Source organism: Chamaea fasciata, unplaced genomic scaffold (genome assembly GCF_029207755.1).
Source record: "Chamaea fasciata isolate MVZ Bird 193981 ecotype frontalis unplaced genomic scaffold, bChaFas1.0.hap1 SCAF_21, whole genome shotgun sequence".
Lineage (NCBI taxonomy): Eukaryota > Metazoa > Chordata > Aves > Passeriformes > Sylviidae > Chamaea > Chamaea fasciata.
In genome coordinates this window covers 3,799,653-3,816,823 of record NW_027094106.1, presented here as the reverse complement: position 1 = coordinate 3,816,823, position 17,171 = coordinate 3,799,653, and the positions used below count along the sequence as shown (strand labels likewise).

General features: G+C 42.6%; 1 protein-coding gene across 1 annotated transcript in view; it reads right to left on the bottom strand.

Moving 5' to 3' along the window:
• The window catches only part of ANKFY1 (ankyrin repeat and FYVE domain containing 1), a 32,641-nt gene that overhangs the window by 15,207 nt on the left and 263 nt on the right, over positions 1–17,171 (bottom strand). The window contains exons 2-11 of the mRNA XM_066202240.1: positions 12,472–12,664; positions 10,770–10,888; positions 8,309–8,444; positions 6,748–6,871; positions 5,407–5,556; positions 4,749–4,914; positions 2,525–2,729; positions 1,729–1,797; positions 791–990; positions 268–365 (exon numbers count right to left, since the gene is read on the bottom strand). Of these exons, the coding sequence (XP_066058337.1) occupies positions 268–365; positions 791–990; positions 1,729–1,797; positions 2,525–2,729; positions 4,749–4,914; positions 5,407–5,556; positions 6,748–6,871; positions 8,309–8,444; positions 10,770–10,888; positions 12,472–12,664 (1,460 nt within the window). The remainder of the gene's footprint in view (positions 1–267; positions 366–790; positions 991–1,728; positions 1,798–2,524; positions 2,730–4,748; positions 4,915–5,406; positions 5,557–6,747; positions 6,872–8,308; positions 8,445–10,769; positions 10,889–12,471; positions 12,665–17,171) is intronic.

Genomic DNA, 17,171 nt, shown 5'->3' with positions numbered 1-17,171 from the left:
TGAAGCTCGTTAGGAGTTCCAAACTACATGAGTTAGCTTTTACTAAGGATTTTATTACACCAGGCACTAAAAGCATGTTAACAACTGGTGATTCTGCAAGAACAGTGCCACAAGAATGCAAGCGGTCACTAGTAAATACCTGAAAATATGCAAAGGTTCACAGAGTGCTCCAACTTGCTTTAAGCTATGGTTTAGCTCTAAGAGATCTCTGCTATCTCATTTCTGAAGAGAAGTAAGGAAACTTTCAGACTAAGTTTCTGCTTTTACCCATTTGTTTTGGTGGTTGACTTTTGCTCCATGAGTTGCTAGGAAGAGAGAAGCTGCCTCATTTCCTGCACCAGCTGCTCTCTGAAGCAAGCAGTTTCCTAAAGAAAAACCATGAACACTGTTATTGCAACCACACTTTGATATTAACAGGTGTGCTAACACCTTCCTCACTACCTTACAACATTACACTTTGAAGTGAACAAGGAAAACCCTTGGTACTGGGGTTACTAGTAGCCCCTTTCCAACACTGGACTCTCACATGCATTTCTATTTAGTAATTACACATCTTGAAATTGTGAAGAGCATATTAGAACCTGGCAATGAGTCCAGATTTTCTGTCAGTTCCTGCAAATCTACCTCAGCTTGTGTCAGTGCATCAGCTCTGGGTAAAGCAACTACCACCTACAATTCATTATGGAGCAAATGCTGCTGAAATCTCATGCAGCTCCTCCAAGTGCAGTCAGCATTAAGCAATTTACACACAAGCCTTCTGCCCACAATGAAATACAAACCTCTGGTTTACCTGTTACTGTGTCTGGAGCATCTGTATTGCTGCCTCGCTGGATCAACCTTGCTGCAAAACTGTTCTCATCAAATGAGGTTCCATTCACAACAGGGGCATCCTCAAAAGGGTTCACAGACTGATCAGATGACACAGTGATATACTGGACTGCCAGCCACAGAGCTGTGCTTCCTTCATGATCCTTCAGCTCCAAGTCTAGTCTAAAAATAAGAGTTAGTGTCCCCCAATTTGTACTTTAAAAAGTGGTTTCCCAACACAGCTGAAGTTGCAAGTGTTTGAACAGCTGCACTAGTTCATCAATACCTCTCTAACAACTTTTGCTTGCCAAGAAGCCTGCTGTACTCCAGTTACTTCAGAGAATTTGTGAATAGTCTGAAACAAGCACAGCACCTTGTAGTGACTACTAGGTTCAAGCTCATTGCTCCTAGGGAAGTGTAGAATCCCTGGTAGATTTGGGCTCCCACTAAGTGTAAGAAAGAGGTAAATCCCCTTGAGTAAGCTGTGCACAAGAACTGCAAATTCAGCTGCAATGAAACTGAGTCAAATGAAGTGTTCTGCTTCATCACCCTAAGAAGTCACCCCTAAGGAGAATCCAAGTTGAACTCAAGACTATACTGAGATATTTCAAGAGTGTTATTACTCCTTTTAGCTCCACTACAAATCAAGTTTCCTACATTGCTTCACCTCTAGAATCATTTCAGCTTCTGTGAAAAACACAGTGATGCAGTTCAATGCTTCTTTACAGTAGGGCAAAAACTTACACAGCTTCTGGCATGGTTTTAGCATCTTCACTTATGCAAAGCCTTTACACTTTGGCATCCCAAGTTATTACTACTCTTATTAGAAGGCAAAAAGGCACAAAAGAGTTGTTAAACCAGTTTTCCTATCTTCACTGTAGAAGGGAACCTCAGTGTATTTTACATTCATGTGAGACTTACTGCTTGCACTGCAGGAGCTGACTGAACACAGGCTCATTCCTGACCACAATGGACACATGTAACGGGGTCCTGTAATTGGAGCAAAGAACAGAAATGAGTGAGACACTTCAGACTTTGGCCCCAGGCACCAACATACCCTAGAGAACTGTGGGCCTAACTTTCATCTCTGCTTAAAGGAGAAGGGCACAATCACTTCTTAAAAGAGAAATCTAAACGTTTAGTGAACTTGACTCCAAATAATTTGGTAAGTAAGGAACTCATTCATGTAAGAAGTAACTTTAAAGGAAGAAGCACAATAGCTTCACCTATCAGAACTGTGCAGCTGATACATTCCAAGTCTTCTGTATTATTTTATAAACTTGCTTGCCAGCCCAACCTAACCTGTGAAAAAGCTTACAGGCTCTACACTTCAGATAAACATGCTGCAGAAACTGGTGTTTTTTGAGAACATTTTAGTTTCCCTGACAGCTTTAGGTATGCTATTTGTCATCTTAGCTTTTATCATTCAGTGAGTCAATAAAGACAATTTAACTGTGTGCCATGTGTTCTAACACTATCAATTCACCCCAGCTTTCTGTAGCTGGGTTACATTTAATTGGCCATGACAGGGCACCATTCAGCCTGCACAACTTTCTACTTAGAGTGCTACCAACAAGTCTCAAACCGGGTAAATGAATTCCTGCTTCCTGTATCAGCTGTACTTTGCTGAAAGACCTCAACAGGTTCATAGGAGGTTGGCTCTGATCACCACAGCATTGTCACACTGGTAGCAGACTTTCCTTCCCCCAGTATTTACCTGCCTTTGTTGTCTTGCATGTTTGGGTTGGCTCCTGCCTGCAGGAGGGACTGTGCAATCTGTGCCATCTCTGCCATGACATCTGGTGAGTGCTTCTTGGGGCTGTAGGATGCCACCAGGTGCAGAGGAGTCTCCTGGTCTCCCAGTGTAGCAGCATTCACACGGGCACCATTTTTAATGAGGAAGTTCGCAGCAAATTTATCTCCTTTTGTGAAACAAAACAATGTTATTAATGGATAAACGTAGCCTGTATGTTTTATTCTCCAGGAGATGGATACACATGACTTCACTCCATACCATGCATTCATTCCAACACAAGTATCTGCTCCTAGAATGCCTCAGCAACAAGCAACTTCAACAATGCTTCACTGCAAAGTCAGGATTAAAATATTTCATAACAAGTCCTTGGAAAAAGTGTTTTGCCCACAGGTTACCTGTGACTCAAGTTCTCACACCAGCTTATTGTTACAGAGATACTGACTTTGCTCATTCCTCTATCAAGACAAATCCATTGTTGTTTTAATAAAACATTGGACAAACTGTGATACTAAACATCCAAGTATTTTTTGAACAAAAGGTACTATTCCAAGGCACTAGTCAAAAACTTCCAAGTCAGTCTGTTGAGCCTTACTACATAAACAAGTAATAACACTGCCTTTGCTCTTGGAAATTCAGGCCCTCATATACATACAGGGTAATGGCTTTAGCAGTGCAGACCCACCATGCACAGCATTCCCAAGAACTCCTTCTTGAGAGTTCAAACTTAGACCCACTTTGACACATGAAACCTTGAACTTGAAACACCAACGCAAAGAATATTTCAGGAAAATACTAGCTGCCCTTGCTTCAAAGGCTACATTGCACAGACATATTCACATTTTGCTTGGCCTGAATGCAAGACCAGAGAACAAAGAACAGTGTTTCAATCTATATTGCTGGACTATCTTTGCCAACAAAAACAAAAATCCCATTTTCTGACTTCCATATCAGACATTGCTCCACTTTTCAGTGATCATAAGTAGTAAGAATCATGTGGCAAGTGCAGACAATTTGCTTTAGCAACATTTCCAGAACATGTGATTGTTAACTGTGATTAATTCACTGAAGCTGTGGTTACTGAGAAGCAAGTGTTCATTCTCAGAGCTCTAGCTCAGAGTGAAAGCAGACATTAGAACTAAGGACAAATGCCAGTACTAAGAACGAAGAGCAGCCTGCTGAAATTTTTCCAGTGTTTTATATGGTTGCAACCATCACAACACTGACCTATGCCTACAGTGTCTCCTACTCCTGTGGCTGAAGTCTCACTCACAGGATCAGATGCCAGCATTACCCTGTTTAGACATGTAGGAGATTAATTTAAATTTTGTGAGCTTAAAATACAGCTCCCAACTTCTTCCTTTACTTCTAGGGGTCCGAGACAGTTTGGTGCTAGAAATAAACTTTCTGCACAGAGCTGCCAAAGACACTGCAGAAATAAGAAGCAGCACAAGGTGTTTGCTGCAGATTTTCACCGCACTTTGACCACAGGCCAAGATGCTGCTGATCCAAAGCCTTCACAGTACTGTGGCCATGGCAACCAGAACCTGCTGTGCTCCAGTTCTCCTCAGAAGCATTTTCCACTCTAAGGTGCAGAACAGCTCAATATAATCATATAGTTGTACTCAGATTCCACTCTGATAACTGCACTGGAGCTTCGAAAATATTCAGGCTGGACAGAGGTACCTCCACTTGCTCCTCATCTTCTTTCAGTCAGATTTTCCTCCTCTGAAACTGCTGTGCAGTAGCAAGGACCCTTACTGTTAACCATCTCTCGAAGAAGCATATGCTGCATTCAACCCAAGTCTAGAAAAAGACTTCATCTTTGTGACCCTTATGTTGTCATGCTCAAATTAAGTGTTTGTCAGAAAGAATACTGTCAAATTAGAATATTCCCAGTATTTCTTCTTTTAGCAGGCAATGTTCTACTAGATTGCACCTGGATGTCACATAGAATAAGTTTGCCCAGCCAGCAGACTGGCTCTCAGATCTCAAATGATAGTCTGTTTGCTTTTATGTCTAAACAAAACAAACAAACAAAAAAAGCAAACAGGACAAAGTTCATCCTCCACTACAATTTTCTAACTGCAGTGTCAACTACAACATGACACAGGAACAGACTGTGAAATATGCATTCCACAGTGGGAACAACTGGAAGTTAACAAAGCTTCATATCCCATCTCCTTACCTCTCTGGATGGCTTTATGGAGCAGACTCCAGCCTCTCTTGTCTGCCCTATCTACATCAGCCTTGTGGTTGACCAGTGTAGTTGCAATACTCTCCAGCCTTTGGGCCAGGGCTAGATCCAGTGCAAGATCTCCATTGTGATCCAATTCATTGAGCTTCCCAGGAAGCTACAACAAAAACACAGCCAATTGACATTGGAAGTACTTGAGTAATTCTTCCTTGCCCTTTGTTGGGGGACAACTTATTTGCTAGTTGTCTGGAGTTTTCATCCAAGCAGAACAAATACCTGTTACTTCAGCTTTCAACAGAAAAGCTGTTCAAGGAAATGATTCTTACTGAACTGCCATGAAGCAGCAAAGTCGTCTCTTACAACCATTCAGCTTTAAATGTGCATAGCAATATCAGGTAATGGATTTTATTAGATATATTCTGCTGCATGAAAGATGTTTTAAGTGTTATGAATCACTTCTAAATTATGTCCCCATGGAGCTACTGCTAGACAGACCTCCATTACAGACAAAGAAGTAGCAGTGGCAATGCCAAACATGCAAATAAGAATCAGTGACAAAAAGTCACTAACAAGACTCAGACTGGTACTTAGGAACTAGTTATTTCAAACACCAAATTCTAGAAGATAGGTCAAGTCAGTCTCACTATACCTGTGAATCCATTTCAATAAGATATAAAAAGACTACATCTTCTCTCTCAACTTTAATGGCCTTATGCAAAGGGTATTCGGTCTTTGACTTGAACATTTTATACAATAGCTGAGCACTCATGCTGCTGAAGTCTTCTTTCCGCAGGTCATCCTGGGAGCGATAAAACAAGAGAGGGGTAAGCAATACTCCTGCTTTATTTATAGACAAGGCATTGCACAATGTAATTCTGAAGTTCACAAACCAAGTTCAGTCAGAAGTTCCATTTTGATAACGTTTTGGCAAGAACAATCACAGATAGTCTCTTAGGATTAGGAAGAAACAATCAGGAAGCTTTAAATCTTACACTTCAGTTTCAAGATCAGTTAGTGAAATTTTTATGCCTTTTTGTCTACAGACATGGAAAACTAGCATTTTACCAGACACTATGGTGGATTTACATCTAGTCTTTAAAATAACCCTCTACTAACTTACTCTTCAATAGTTGTAGGACTTTTTGTCAGAGTTAAGACTGATTCATACAATTATGAATAAAAGTAAACAGAAGGTTAGGAATAAAAAGATCTTAGGTGTGACTTAGTGCTCATTTGACTAAACAAAGCAACTTCATTTCCAGGTACAGATAAGCATCAAAAGTTAGGAGTCAAGAATAAAGTCAAGAGTTAAAACTGCTGACCCACAAGTTCTCATATAGTAATTTTTTAATGCATTAATTTATCAAAACATTTCCTTCTGCATTAGAATTAGCCAAGGAAAGAAACCTCCACATCTAGAGTATGCATTTCAGATTTAGAATAACCTAAAGCCCCCCTCCCCCCCCCAGAAGTCTACTGTTGACAAGTCTTATTTTAATGGCTAATTCATTATTCAGTTAATCAAACTTTCTTCAAAATGAGAGATCAGAGCAAGTGAAACTTCCAAGTTGGCTGCAAGACTGGCTGCCTCTCCTTCCATTACAGAAGATAAATTTCCCTGGCTTCCATGAATTATTTTTAGAAGTAGAAGCAGGCCTGGGATTTTTGATTTGTATAGACAGAGACCAACTATGGCTGAACTTCTAAACACTTTGGAAGCCAGATTTGATAAACAACCCTCTTGCTTATTAGAAGACAGTCCCTTCTATCTTGCTCATGTTTAGGAAACTGAGACACTCTGTACAGTGAAATATTTCCAAGGAACACAACAAGTCTTTAGGCAGAGGTTCCTCCCCCTCACCAAGACATTCTCAAGACAACTGACCAAGTAACTGATGTTAGACAGTGTGGTAAGATAAGCAAAATTCCACTGTTAAGTTTCTATGATGTGCAAACACTTTTCATCTTGCTTCCTTGTGGCAGGACTCACCCAGTGGCTGGCAATGATCTCAGCACAGTAGTTGAGGAGGGTGCTGGCACTGAGCTCCTCGGCAGTCTGATAGAATCGGATGCAGTTCCTGACATTAACCAGTGACATAACTCCCTTTTCACATCTGTCAGAACAGGAAAGACACTGGGCAGTAATCAAAAAGCTTTACCTAATCAACCTCCCATGCTGTAACAGAGTCCTAATATGCTTTTTCATAGATGCTGGTGGAATATGGCAGGGACCTGCTTTACTAGAAGGCTAAACTGCATAAACATACTTTCAGGAGGAGCCCTAGAAGACACCTGCCTTAAGAGCAGACTTCTACCAGAATCCACCTAGCCAAGGCCCCGTGATAACAACACACCGCAGGAGTCTGCAAAGACAGATCCACCCCAGTTCTCCCAAGGGCACAAACTGCAGCTCATTCTCTGCTGGGAAGTAAAGAAGATGTACTACAGTGATCACAGGCAGGGGTGGTTGAGGTTGGATGTTAGGAAAATGTCTTCACTGGAAGGGTCAGGCACTGGCACAGCTGCCTAGGGCAGGGTGGAGTCACCGTCCCTGCAGGGATTTAACAGGTGTGCAGGTGTGCCACCTGGATATGCTCAATGGCAGTGCTGGGCTGTTGACCACTCTACCTCAGTGGTCTTCTGCAGCCTAAACAATTCCATTATTCAGTGATTCTATACCCACAAAAGCATCTCATAATTATCAGTGGCATCCTACACATGGACTACTATGACCAGACACCTGCTAAGCTCACAGCACAACATTAGGGCAGCTTTTAGGCTGGTACAAGGCTTGAAGCAGCTTCAGCATTGGCCTTACAGGTTACAACTTCTCTGGTCAGAACACCTGACAGCAATTTAGTTGCTTTATATTGAAGGCATACAAATCATAGATTATGAATGCCACATACTGCTACAGACACCCCTTGGGCAAAGGATTATTCTATCAAAGGGTACTTTGACTAAATTGAAGGCTTTGAAGTTGTACAAAACTTGACGAGGTTTCAGTGTGTACATTCAGGCTTCTCACTAACTCTAAACAGTTTTAAACACTCTGTAACTCAAGATAACAACCTAGCCCCTAGTGCCACAGTGTAATCATACTCTCAGAATGGGAAAGCATCATACTGTTACACTAACCTTATTTCTGAAGAAAAGTTGCACAAGATGCACAGAAGTTACAAAAATTTCACCTGTGCCACTTCAACACTGCAAACTAATTGCCATTGATTCTTCCTAGCATTCTCTAACAATTCCTTTCTTGCAGCTCTCCTGAACCTGATGCTATTCCACTGATCTCCTCTAAACACCAGACTGGGGTTATTAGTTTGACTGGGAGAAGAACTGAAAAGTAAACACAAAAGACTGTGAGAAGTCTGCTACAGTTTAACTCTAGCACAATGCATCATTTCCCCTGATAAACTGAATGACATGCTGGATTATTAAAAGCTCAAGACTTTGAAAAAGCATAGTTTTATCCTATTGCCGGCAGCTATCATCTTATTCCTGTTCAAACAAGGTTCAAGAGTTCAAGTATATTTACTAAGACTCACCTTTCCCTAAGCAGCTGGAGCTGAAATTTATTAGCTAATTTCATGAGCTCTGTCAAGAAGATATCATCTTCTCTTAGCTCAAGTTCATCAGTGTAGATCCACCGCAGCATTGCCATGGTTACCTCTGGGTCAGCATCTGGTACAGGGAGCAACAGGATTAATAAAACACCTAAAAACAATCACCTATCCTAGCAGTTGCTACTCCTTTGACTTCTAAAAGTCACAGCTACCAAAAAAAAAAAAAAAAAAAAATAGACTTGTTTTGAAACTGTACTTAGTTCAAAATGTCAGAACTGGTGAAATTGGTCAGAAGTTGAAATGAGTAACAGTGCTGGCACCAAGCAGGAAAACCTTCTTACACTGTGACACTGTGGAGAATGCAGGGAGCCCTGTAACATCTACACACCAATGGTGCATATTTAGGGGCCCTTGTAAAGTCCTTGGTCCCTCACATATGGCCTAATGCACATCCACACCTGACCCTTTTTCATTTAACAGCCCGATGTCCTGAACTGCTGCATTCCAACAAATTACACCTTGTTACACTTTGCTAATGACTACAAAGCACTTCAAACTGCTGGTAGCATTTCTAGGAAAAGTGCAAAAGAGCCAGTTTAAGGAGTTGGTTAGATTTCAGGTCTTTACAAGACTGATCACAAACAGATGTTTTTACACAGCGGGAGAAACAGAAAATCACACCATGGGACACTACACAAGCCCAGTGGCCAAGGACCTTTGTCACCCACTCACAAATAAAATGGCAATCCATCTTACAAGGATGGAGATAAGAATAACCTCAGAAGATCAGATCAACTACAACAGAAATGCCATTCATTTAAAAAAATCAATCTAAGTCCTTTGAGCTGTTTTGTTTGGTTTGGTTTTTTTTTAAATTGAATTAAAACCATTAAAAACACCAAAATACCCATCCTAAAATACCTCCTTTAGGTGGAGGATTGGCCCAGATTATCTGCAGAGTAGTGGCAGTACTTGGCATGCACACTGCCTCCCAGGAATCACAGGGTTTTAGTAAGACAAGTATTTTTTGCCAAACTCAAAGAAATCGGAAAACCTACTTGAGATGTACTATCAGCTCTGCCTTGGCAGAAGTAAGAGTGCATTTTCTCCCTCTCAGTAAGAGAACATGTGTTCATCTCTTTCTACTCTTTTAAAGATTAGAAAATTCTACAGATTACATGAACTCTGAGAGCACTCAATCTCAAATGCTGCCTGCATTCTGAAGATAAGATTCAGGCAATCTCACCTTGCAAATTCTTATGAGAACCCCTTAAGAAAACCATTACCAGGGAACAGCTTGTTTCTTGCTCCAGCTACTTCATAAGCTAATCAAATTTTTTAAAAAATCAATAATGCAATTTTACAGTGGGAAGTATTATTTACTAGCATGTATTTAAGCAGTGTTTGCATTGTTAAACATGTAAGACTGCAGTTACATTTGAGATTCTCACACTAGCTTAGATGTGGAGCTGGAACTGCTTTGGACTGACACTTGTAATGACACTACAGCTAACAAGAGCTTTTCAGCAGTAATTTTTGTTAGCATAGCACTCAGTTTCAAAACTCCCTGGCATCTGTTTTATTGTGGCTGCAGAAAGATCCACAAATCATGTTGCAAGGAAGCCCAAGCTGTCCCATAAAATCAGCTTGCTGTGACTTGCTGCTTTCCAGTTTGTCTACACTTAGAATTCGTGATAAGATTAAGTACAAAACATGAAGTCAACGCTTAATATTCAAGATGCCAGTCAGCAAGCCTGCTTAACTTCGTTTTATTTAACTGGTTTTATTGCTCACAAATTAATTGTATAAGGCTCTCCTACACTGTTAAGTACAGAAAAGCCAGTTGAGAGGTTCAATCTGCAGAAGCACTGCCCAGTGTAAGTACATGCAAGAAACAGCTACAACAGAACAAAACACTCATGTAGAAGATAGTCTTTTAGAAAACTTCTCTTCCTCACCTGTTTTACAAAGGTATCAAAGTGCCAAAGCAAACAACTTCAGTAACACATCAGTACTTGCATTCACTTCCCACACACACTATGTTAACAAGCAGCAAGGTATTTCCATGACACGCTTCAGAGAAATGATGCACACTACCTCAAAAAGCCCTGTCCTTCCTCAAAAAGGAAGAAGTCAAGCTCCTCCATACAGATTTGTTTTTCATTATGTTTAGTTGACTCTAGAAAAGACAAACAGGCCACCAACCTCAAGCCCTGTTTGTTAAAGAGAAAGAAGGCAGGTTATTGATTTAACTACCACTAGCACCCAGTTCATAAGCTCACCACCACTTTTCAGAGAGAGAGCTTGGCCATCAACAGAGTAAGCACCACTTTCAGTGGACGGCACCAGACTGAAAGGCACTGAAGCAACCTTCTCCCAACAGGCCCTTTCACAAGTCACCCTGAAGACAACTGAGGCATCACATTACTCAGCAGTGACTGACCTGACAGATCCAGCTCCTCTGTTGAGGCAAGGTTGGCCAGGCTCCACGTGTCGCTGCGCGCCGCCAAGACAAATTTGTGAGCCCTGATGTGCTTGTCCCCAACCTTTATCTTCAGATCACTGACACAAGAAAAAAGCACAAACATGTATTATGCAGGCTTCTCCTGCTCTGAGGTATGTACAGATTCAGCATCTCCATGGTATCTATGTCTGGGTATCCACATTTAGGTTCAAGTTGTCTGAGACATGAGAACACAATTGGTTAAGTAGAACATGTTGTCAAATGACAATTCTTATTTTTCTAGGGAGAAATGCAATGAGTCATTCATATTTCAAGTGCTTGGTTGGGTTTGGTTTTTTAAACCATTTCAGAATAAACAGCAAGAGAATTATTGTGGAAGTTAGGAAAAGCCAACAGTCTTGAAGTTAAATATTTCTGTCACAGTGTCCATACTAATGCTGTCAGCTAAGCCCCAATGCTTTCAGGCAAGACCAGCAAGAGAGCAATGGTGTTTGACAGCAGCCTGAGTGCAGGGCAGAATCCCCAGTGCCCAGCAGACCAGCTGCCAAGAACACCCCTTTCACCCTGACCCTTTGCACCAGTTTATCCACTGCAGTTAGAAAATACTTGCCCTGCTCTTTCTGAAATCCCATGCCTTGCAAATGTTCTGGCTGTGTAGGTGTGCTTTCCAGATCATTTTCCAAATCAAAGCACTGCTATAAACTACAGCACAACACAGAGATGTTACTTAGTGAAACCTGCACTGGGACCTGCTACCTTTCTCATTCTGTGACATTTAGGCCCTTTTAGACAACTGTTCAATGCCTTAAAAGCTAAGAAGCTGAACAGCAATAAAGTGCTCCAACTCTTCTGACATATACTACCTATCAAATCTTTTACCCAGCAGGCTACAGTAAGTTAGTTCTTGCAGGGCCTTTTCTCAGGGAGGCTCATGAAGAGATGCTGGTGCAAGGAAATTTTAACTAAAACAGATTTTCTTTACATGACTGAACTCCTTTACTATATTGGCATTGCTTTCAGTAACAGAAATTGATAAATATTATAGTAAAATAAATATCATAGTAAGATAAGTATCACAGATAAATATTCAAAGAAATTGATAAATATCATAGTAGTCACAGAACTTAATCAGCTCAGGGACCTAGAATATGGAAGGGATTCTTAGTGTGCCTATGGAAAAGAAACTATTAACCATAATTTTGTGTTGAGATTCAAAAATACAGTGTATCACTAAGTCACATACATCACTAATACAACTAGACAAGCCAAATTATTTCAAGCTTCTTCACGCACAACAGGAATACAGAACTGAAAACGTTTTAGGACAAAACCTTTCAAGAAAGGAACAGTTTTTGCAGACACATTGTGTAATTAATCCATCAACTAAGTATGGTTCAGTTCAAAACTCCTACTGTTCAAAGGGAGCTTTCCTGCTGACAGTGATCATGATTAGTTTTCTTAAATTTGTCTGAGAGATGAACTTTTGCTTAGAGCTCTCAATTCAAGAACTGGATTAATTATGCCACAACCTTAGCATGCTCTTCCATCTACAACACCAGCTCAGGACCCTATTCACACCCAGCAGCAAAGAATTTTCCTTGTCTAAGTCCAGGACCTAGTGCATCCATAAAATCCAAGGTTTTATTGTAAATGCCCCTTTCCCCAGAGGGGGATCCCTCACCTGTACTGCTCCTGCTGGTAGAGCTCAGCCACAATGGCCAGGAGGCGACTGATGAAGGTGTCACTGGCATTGTCCTGGTTGGTCTCCACAGCCAGCAGGTTGCACTTCCTCTCCGTATCAACGAGTTTCTTCTGCAGCTTCACATACTCCTGGCGGAGCAGCAGCAGGTGCTTCTCCAGCTTGGCCACCTCCTCTGCAAGGCACACAGGGTTACTGCAAGCCTGGGACATGCACACCTTTGTTTGGCACCTGAGGGTAACTCAGCCCTCAGATTACACTTGTTTAATGACAACACTCCAAGGTGAGTCTCTCCTCTTCCAAATACCTGAGCATCTCACCCCCACTATTAAACCTTCTATTTTGTGTCATTTTCATAAACATACTGAAAAGTCATAACACAGCGATAAAAGCCACTTACAAAGAAAGCTCTGAATTCTGTTTGGTCAGGAATGCCATAGAGTTCCTATGGGAGTCCATTTCTGTGGGAATTATGGTGGGGCAGAGGACTAAGTCTTTGGTTCTTACCCATTTTTTCAGCCTAGTTAAGATGCTGTTTGACTTTACAGCTGATACTCAAACCACAAATGAGCATTAGAACAGTTGCTGATGCACCATGTCTGCCTCAGAGTATTTAACTGACCTGTTTAGAACTCCTCAACCTGTCAGCTAAGAAACTCCCCCAAAAACGGCCAGAGTGGAAAGCAGGTTGTCCCCACAATCTGTGTGCCAAAGGCCACTCAAGAATATATAAAACCACTTCCTGCAGGCACACACACTCCTCCACTGGCAAGGCAGCACAAATGGAGTCAGGCCCATGATGGCTATTTCAGTTCAGGATCAGCACAGGGACAGCACCTGGGAATGTGATCCTTGAACAGGCATTTCCATCCCATTGCAGAGCCCCCTCCTACACCACATTTAACTGGTCACTCCACAACATGCTGGGGTAAACTGTTCACTGAACTCAACTCTATGAAAAACCTCTACACTTCACTGCTGGAGGGAAACATCTGTACAGGTATTTAAAACCAACTTATAAATGCTTATTTATGGATTAAATCAGTTGTAAAAACTATATGCTTGCTATTAATCACAGGGTTCATTATTTTCCCTTTATCATTAAGTCGATTTTTCAAGTAAGGCCAAATCCCAAACCAGTCCTAAAATAAGAGGAGGCAGGGAGGATAAATTTGGAAGCTAACCAGTGATTTTAGGTGGGAAAGTTCCTACAAAATTACTCCCCACTAGCCAGGAACTTATATTTCAATGACTTTTCTAAAATATTTACTAAACATCACTAGTACAAACAATGAGAAACTGAGTTCTGTTGATCAGTGTTTTCTTCTTGCTTCTGTAGCAAAGTTGAACAGCACAGCTGACCTTGGCCTTGCTCCGACACAGGTCCCCAGGGCAGACATCAGTCTCTGGCTGTGCTGCAGACAGAACACCTTGTTTAGGCTGTCCTCTACAGACCCTGCAGCAAATGCTTCCTCATGAATCTTTTAACTTAACAACTCTTGTAATGAATAAACAAAAGGCAACATGTCCCATTTTATTTTTCAGTTAACGCTGCCTAAGCAGGTTTGGCAGGTGCTTCCTTCCACAGCCTTTTCATTGGCTTCATCCTTCAAAATTTCATAGATCCCATCTTTTTTGGGATACCTTTCCTTTTTGTACTGAAATATACTGTGATTCCAGAATGGTGCCATCAGCACCACACCAAGCCTCAAGGAGGGTTTGAAATCCTGCTGTGGTCAGTGTTTCTGTGTGAAGATGACTGCAGTTTTGGTGTTCCCAGAACTAGAAGGAATGCCCCTTGAGCAACTACTCCTTCCTCATTTCCCCATAAGGATGGTGTTGGGGGGCACAAAGCAAGTCCCACTGTTAGAACTGGAGTCTGACAGGAGCCCAGATAAAAGACACTGAGAGCTGCACCAAAATTCAGTGTATGAACAGCACCACTGTTCATGCAGGAAGACTTTTAGATGGCATACAAACTCAAATGCTAGGAGTAAGAAGCTGCCTAGTGAAGCTCACTGCATGCACATCACAGAAACACTACATCTTCCACTCAAACCACGGGAACAAAGAATCCAGACCAGAGGGAACATTGTAAATCCTGTCATTTTACCAAAGCCAGCTCACTAGCTCCAGATTAGCCTGAAATCATTAGGATACATTGCAGAAGCACCTTAAACCCCCAAACAGCAGTAGCTGAAGCTTGGTGCATGACCAACAATCCAGGCTGTTACTGCTGCTCTCAGGGCAATCCCAGACAATCCCCACCAGCAGTGAAAGCACCTCAAAGAGCCAAAGCTCTGAGAACTCTCATTTTCAGACTGACACCACATGCTTCCTGCAAACTCAGTGACAAGCACTGATGGGTAGTTGCTTACTGTACCAATTACAAGAACTGTAAAATAAAAGAGTTTCTCTTATTCTACATGACTACCTGCACACACGTTGTGTAGCAGTTACACCTGAGGACAGTATCTGATCTTACAGCACATTTCAAATGCACATTCAAGCGAGTCCTCGATGTCCAGTTAATCAACACTTACAGCACAAGAGCAAAGCCTCAGTTTTCCCTATAAACTGCTCACTTAAAGAGTGAACAAGTAAAATGCACAATTACTGCAGGCACACACACACACACACTTAATGATGGTCCTGGCCTCAAGACATGAAAGGACAGGCTCAGTAAGACACCAGTAAGCCTCTGGCTAAACAACAACCCAAATGCCTCAGTGAAGAGGATCCCTGGGTCCAGCAGAGCAGAAAACACAAAATGCCTCTTCTTCTGAGCCACAGGCCAGGTAAATAAGAGCAGCTTTTGCTAACAGCTTTTTGGCAGATTGATCAGCATCACAAGAGCTGGGAGAAGTTTATATTCCATAGCAAAGACACTGAAGAGGGTTTCAGGAAAGGCTACTGTCATTTTCTTGTAGGAGAAGGCACAGAAATACTCGTGAGGAAATAGCTGAATGCAACTAGGGAGGCAAAAGGCAATGAGGAGACAGATAGCACATACCAAAGATGAGAGGGAGGGTCTAGTGGAAGCCATCACACAGCCCATTCCACCCACCAAAAGCACTCCCAGAAGCCATACAGACAGATTTGTTTACTGATGAAGTGGACCTAAGCGAAATATTCCAGAAGACCCTATGATTTCTTTACCCCTCCACTGCTCCACACTGTGACCCTTCCCTCCCCAAGGATGTACAAGTCACTCTTTCTTGTTCCTCCTCACTTCTGCATACTTCTGATCTTCACCCTGCCACCACCCCAAAGCTCTACAGCTACTGCTTCCTGACACTCAAGCACTAATCCAACAACTGTGACCCATGGAAACCTCTGGCATTAGCAGGTGCAGGACCCAGAAATTACAAACACCAACTTGGCTCTCATCTTAACAGATGTTCAGTCAACCTGCAGGGAGCAACTGCAAAAATTCTGATGCAGCATTTTTCTAGACAGAGAAAAAAGCACTTGGCTTCTAAGCTAATAACCACATTTTGACAAGCTCCCTTCCTTAATAGCCTTCACTTTTCAGCTGACTCAACTGTAGCTCTTAACCAGAGAAATGTGGCTGCAGGTTCACAGGACAAAATGAGCCCCTCATCCAACACATCCTGAGGCACTGAGAAGGGTGATAACTCCAGCTTGTTATTTCTCTTCACACAGGATCATTCATTGGTCATGTGCTTTCTTCAGCCAAAAGATCAGAGAATTACTTAAGCCAGGGAAGAATCTCTGAGAAGTACTGATTGTCTGAAACAGAGCTTGCCTGTATCAGCTGCAGGTTAATTCTGCAAAGGAGGACTCTGAGCCAGAGCCTCACATCCTCGAGGGGCTCACTGGGGAAAGTTTCACTACCTGAAGCCAACTTGGATATCTAAAACCCTCCAGAACTGGGTCACCAAGGCTTAAAAACAAGCATAAGAGGTTGGTTAGCTAAATATGAAGCAGTGGTATTCCAGCACACAGGAAGTTCGGCATTCCTCTAAGGACTTAGCAGCTTGACTGCAGCATCCCCTCAGCTGATGCACACCAGACCAGCAGCATCTGCTCCATCTCAGACAATGTTCTACAACTATTCACCACTGTCCAAGAGCTGCACTTCAACAGTTGAAGGCTCTAACTTCATTTCCTTTGCAACTTGGAGCATTTTAGCTCCGTTTGCCTACTCAGTTCCCTCCAAGAAAAAAAAAAGAGGAAGCTTGTCTTGCAGAAACGAACAGAACTGTAAAAATCCAAGCTTTTTTTTTTTCTTTTTCAAATCCCATTAAGTTAAATTAATTTGAACGGTGCAATTGACAGTCTTCAAGCAAACCAGCGGCATTCCAGGAGCTGTGCAGCTCTCACCTGAGCCTGACAAAAGGGCTCGGGCATAAGTGGCTGCAGCACAGGCAGCCCGCCCTGCTCCAGGGAAAGCCTCGGGCAGGGCACGCCGGGATGAGAGCCCGGGATGAGCCCCACGGGACGGGCAGGAGCCCCGCCTGACCCACGGCCGGCGGGGAGGGCTCGGCGGCGCGTCCTGCCCGGCTCCCGCCGCCCGCGGCCACCCCGAGCCCCGGCCCGAGAGGGAAAGCCGCCCGCACCAGGCCGGCCCCGCCCGGGGGTGTCCGCCCGCGGCCCCCGCCATCTCCCGCTCACCTCGGGGGCGGCCCGCCCCACCCGCCGCGGGCAGGGCCGAGCCC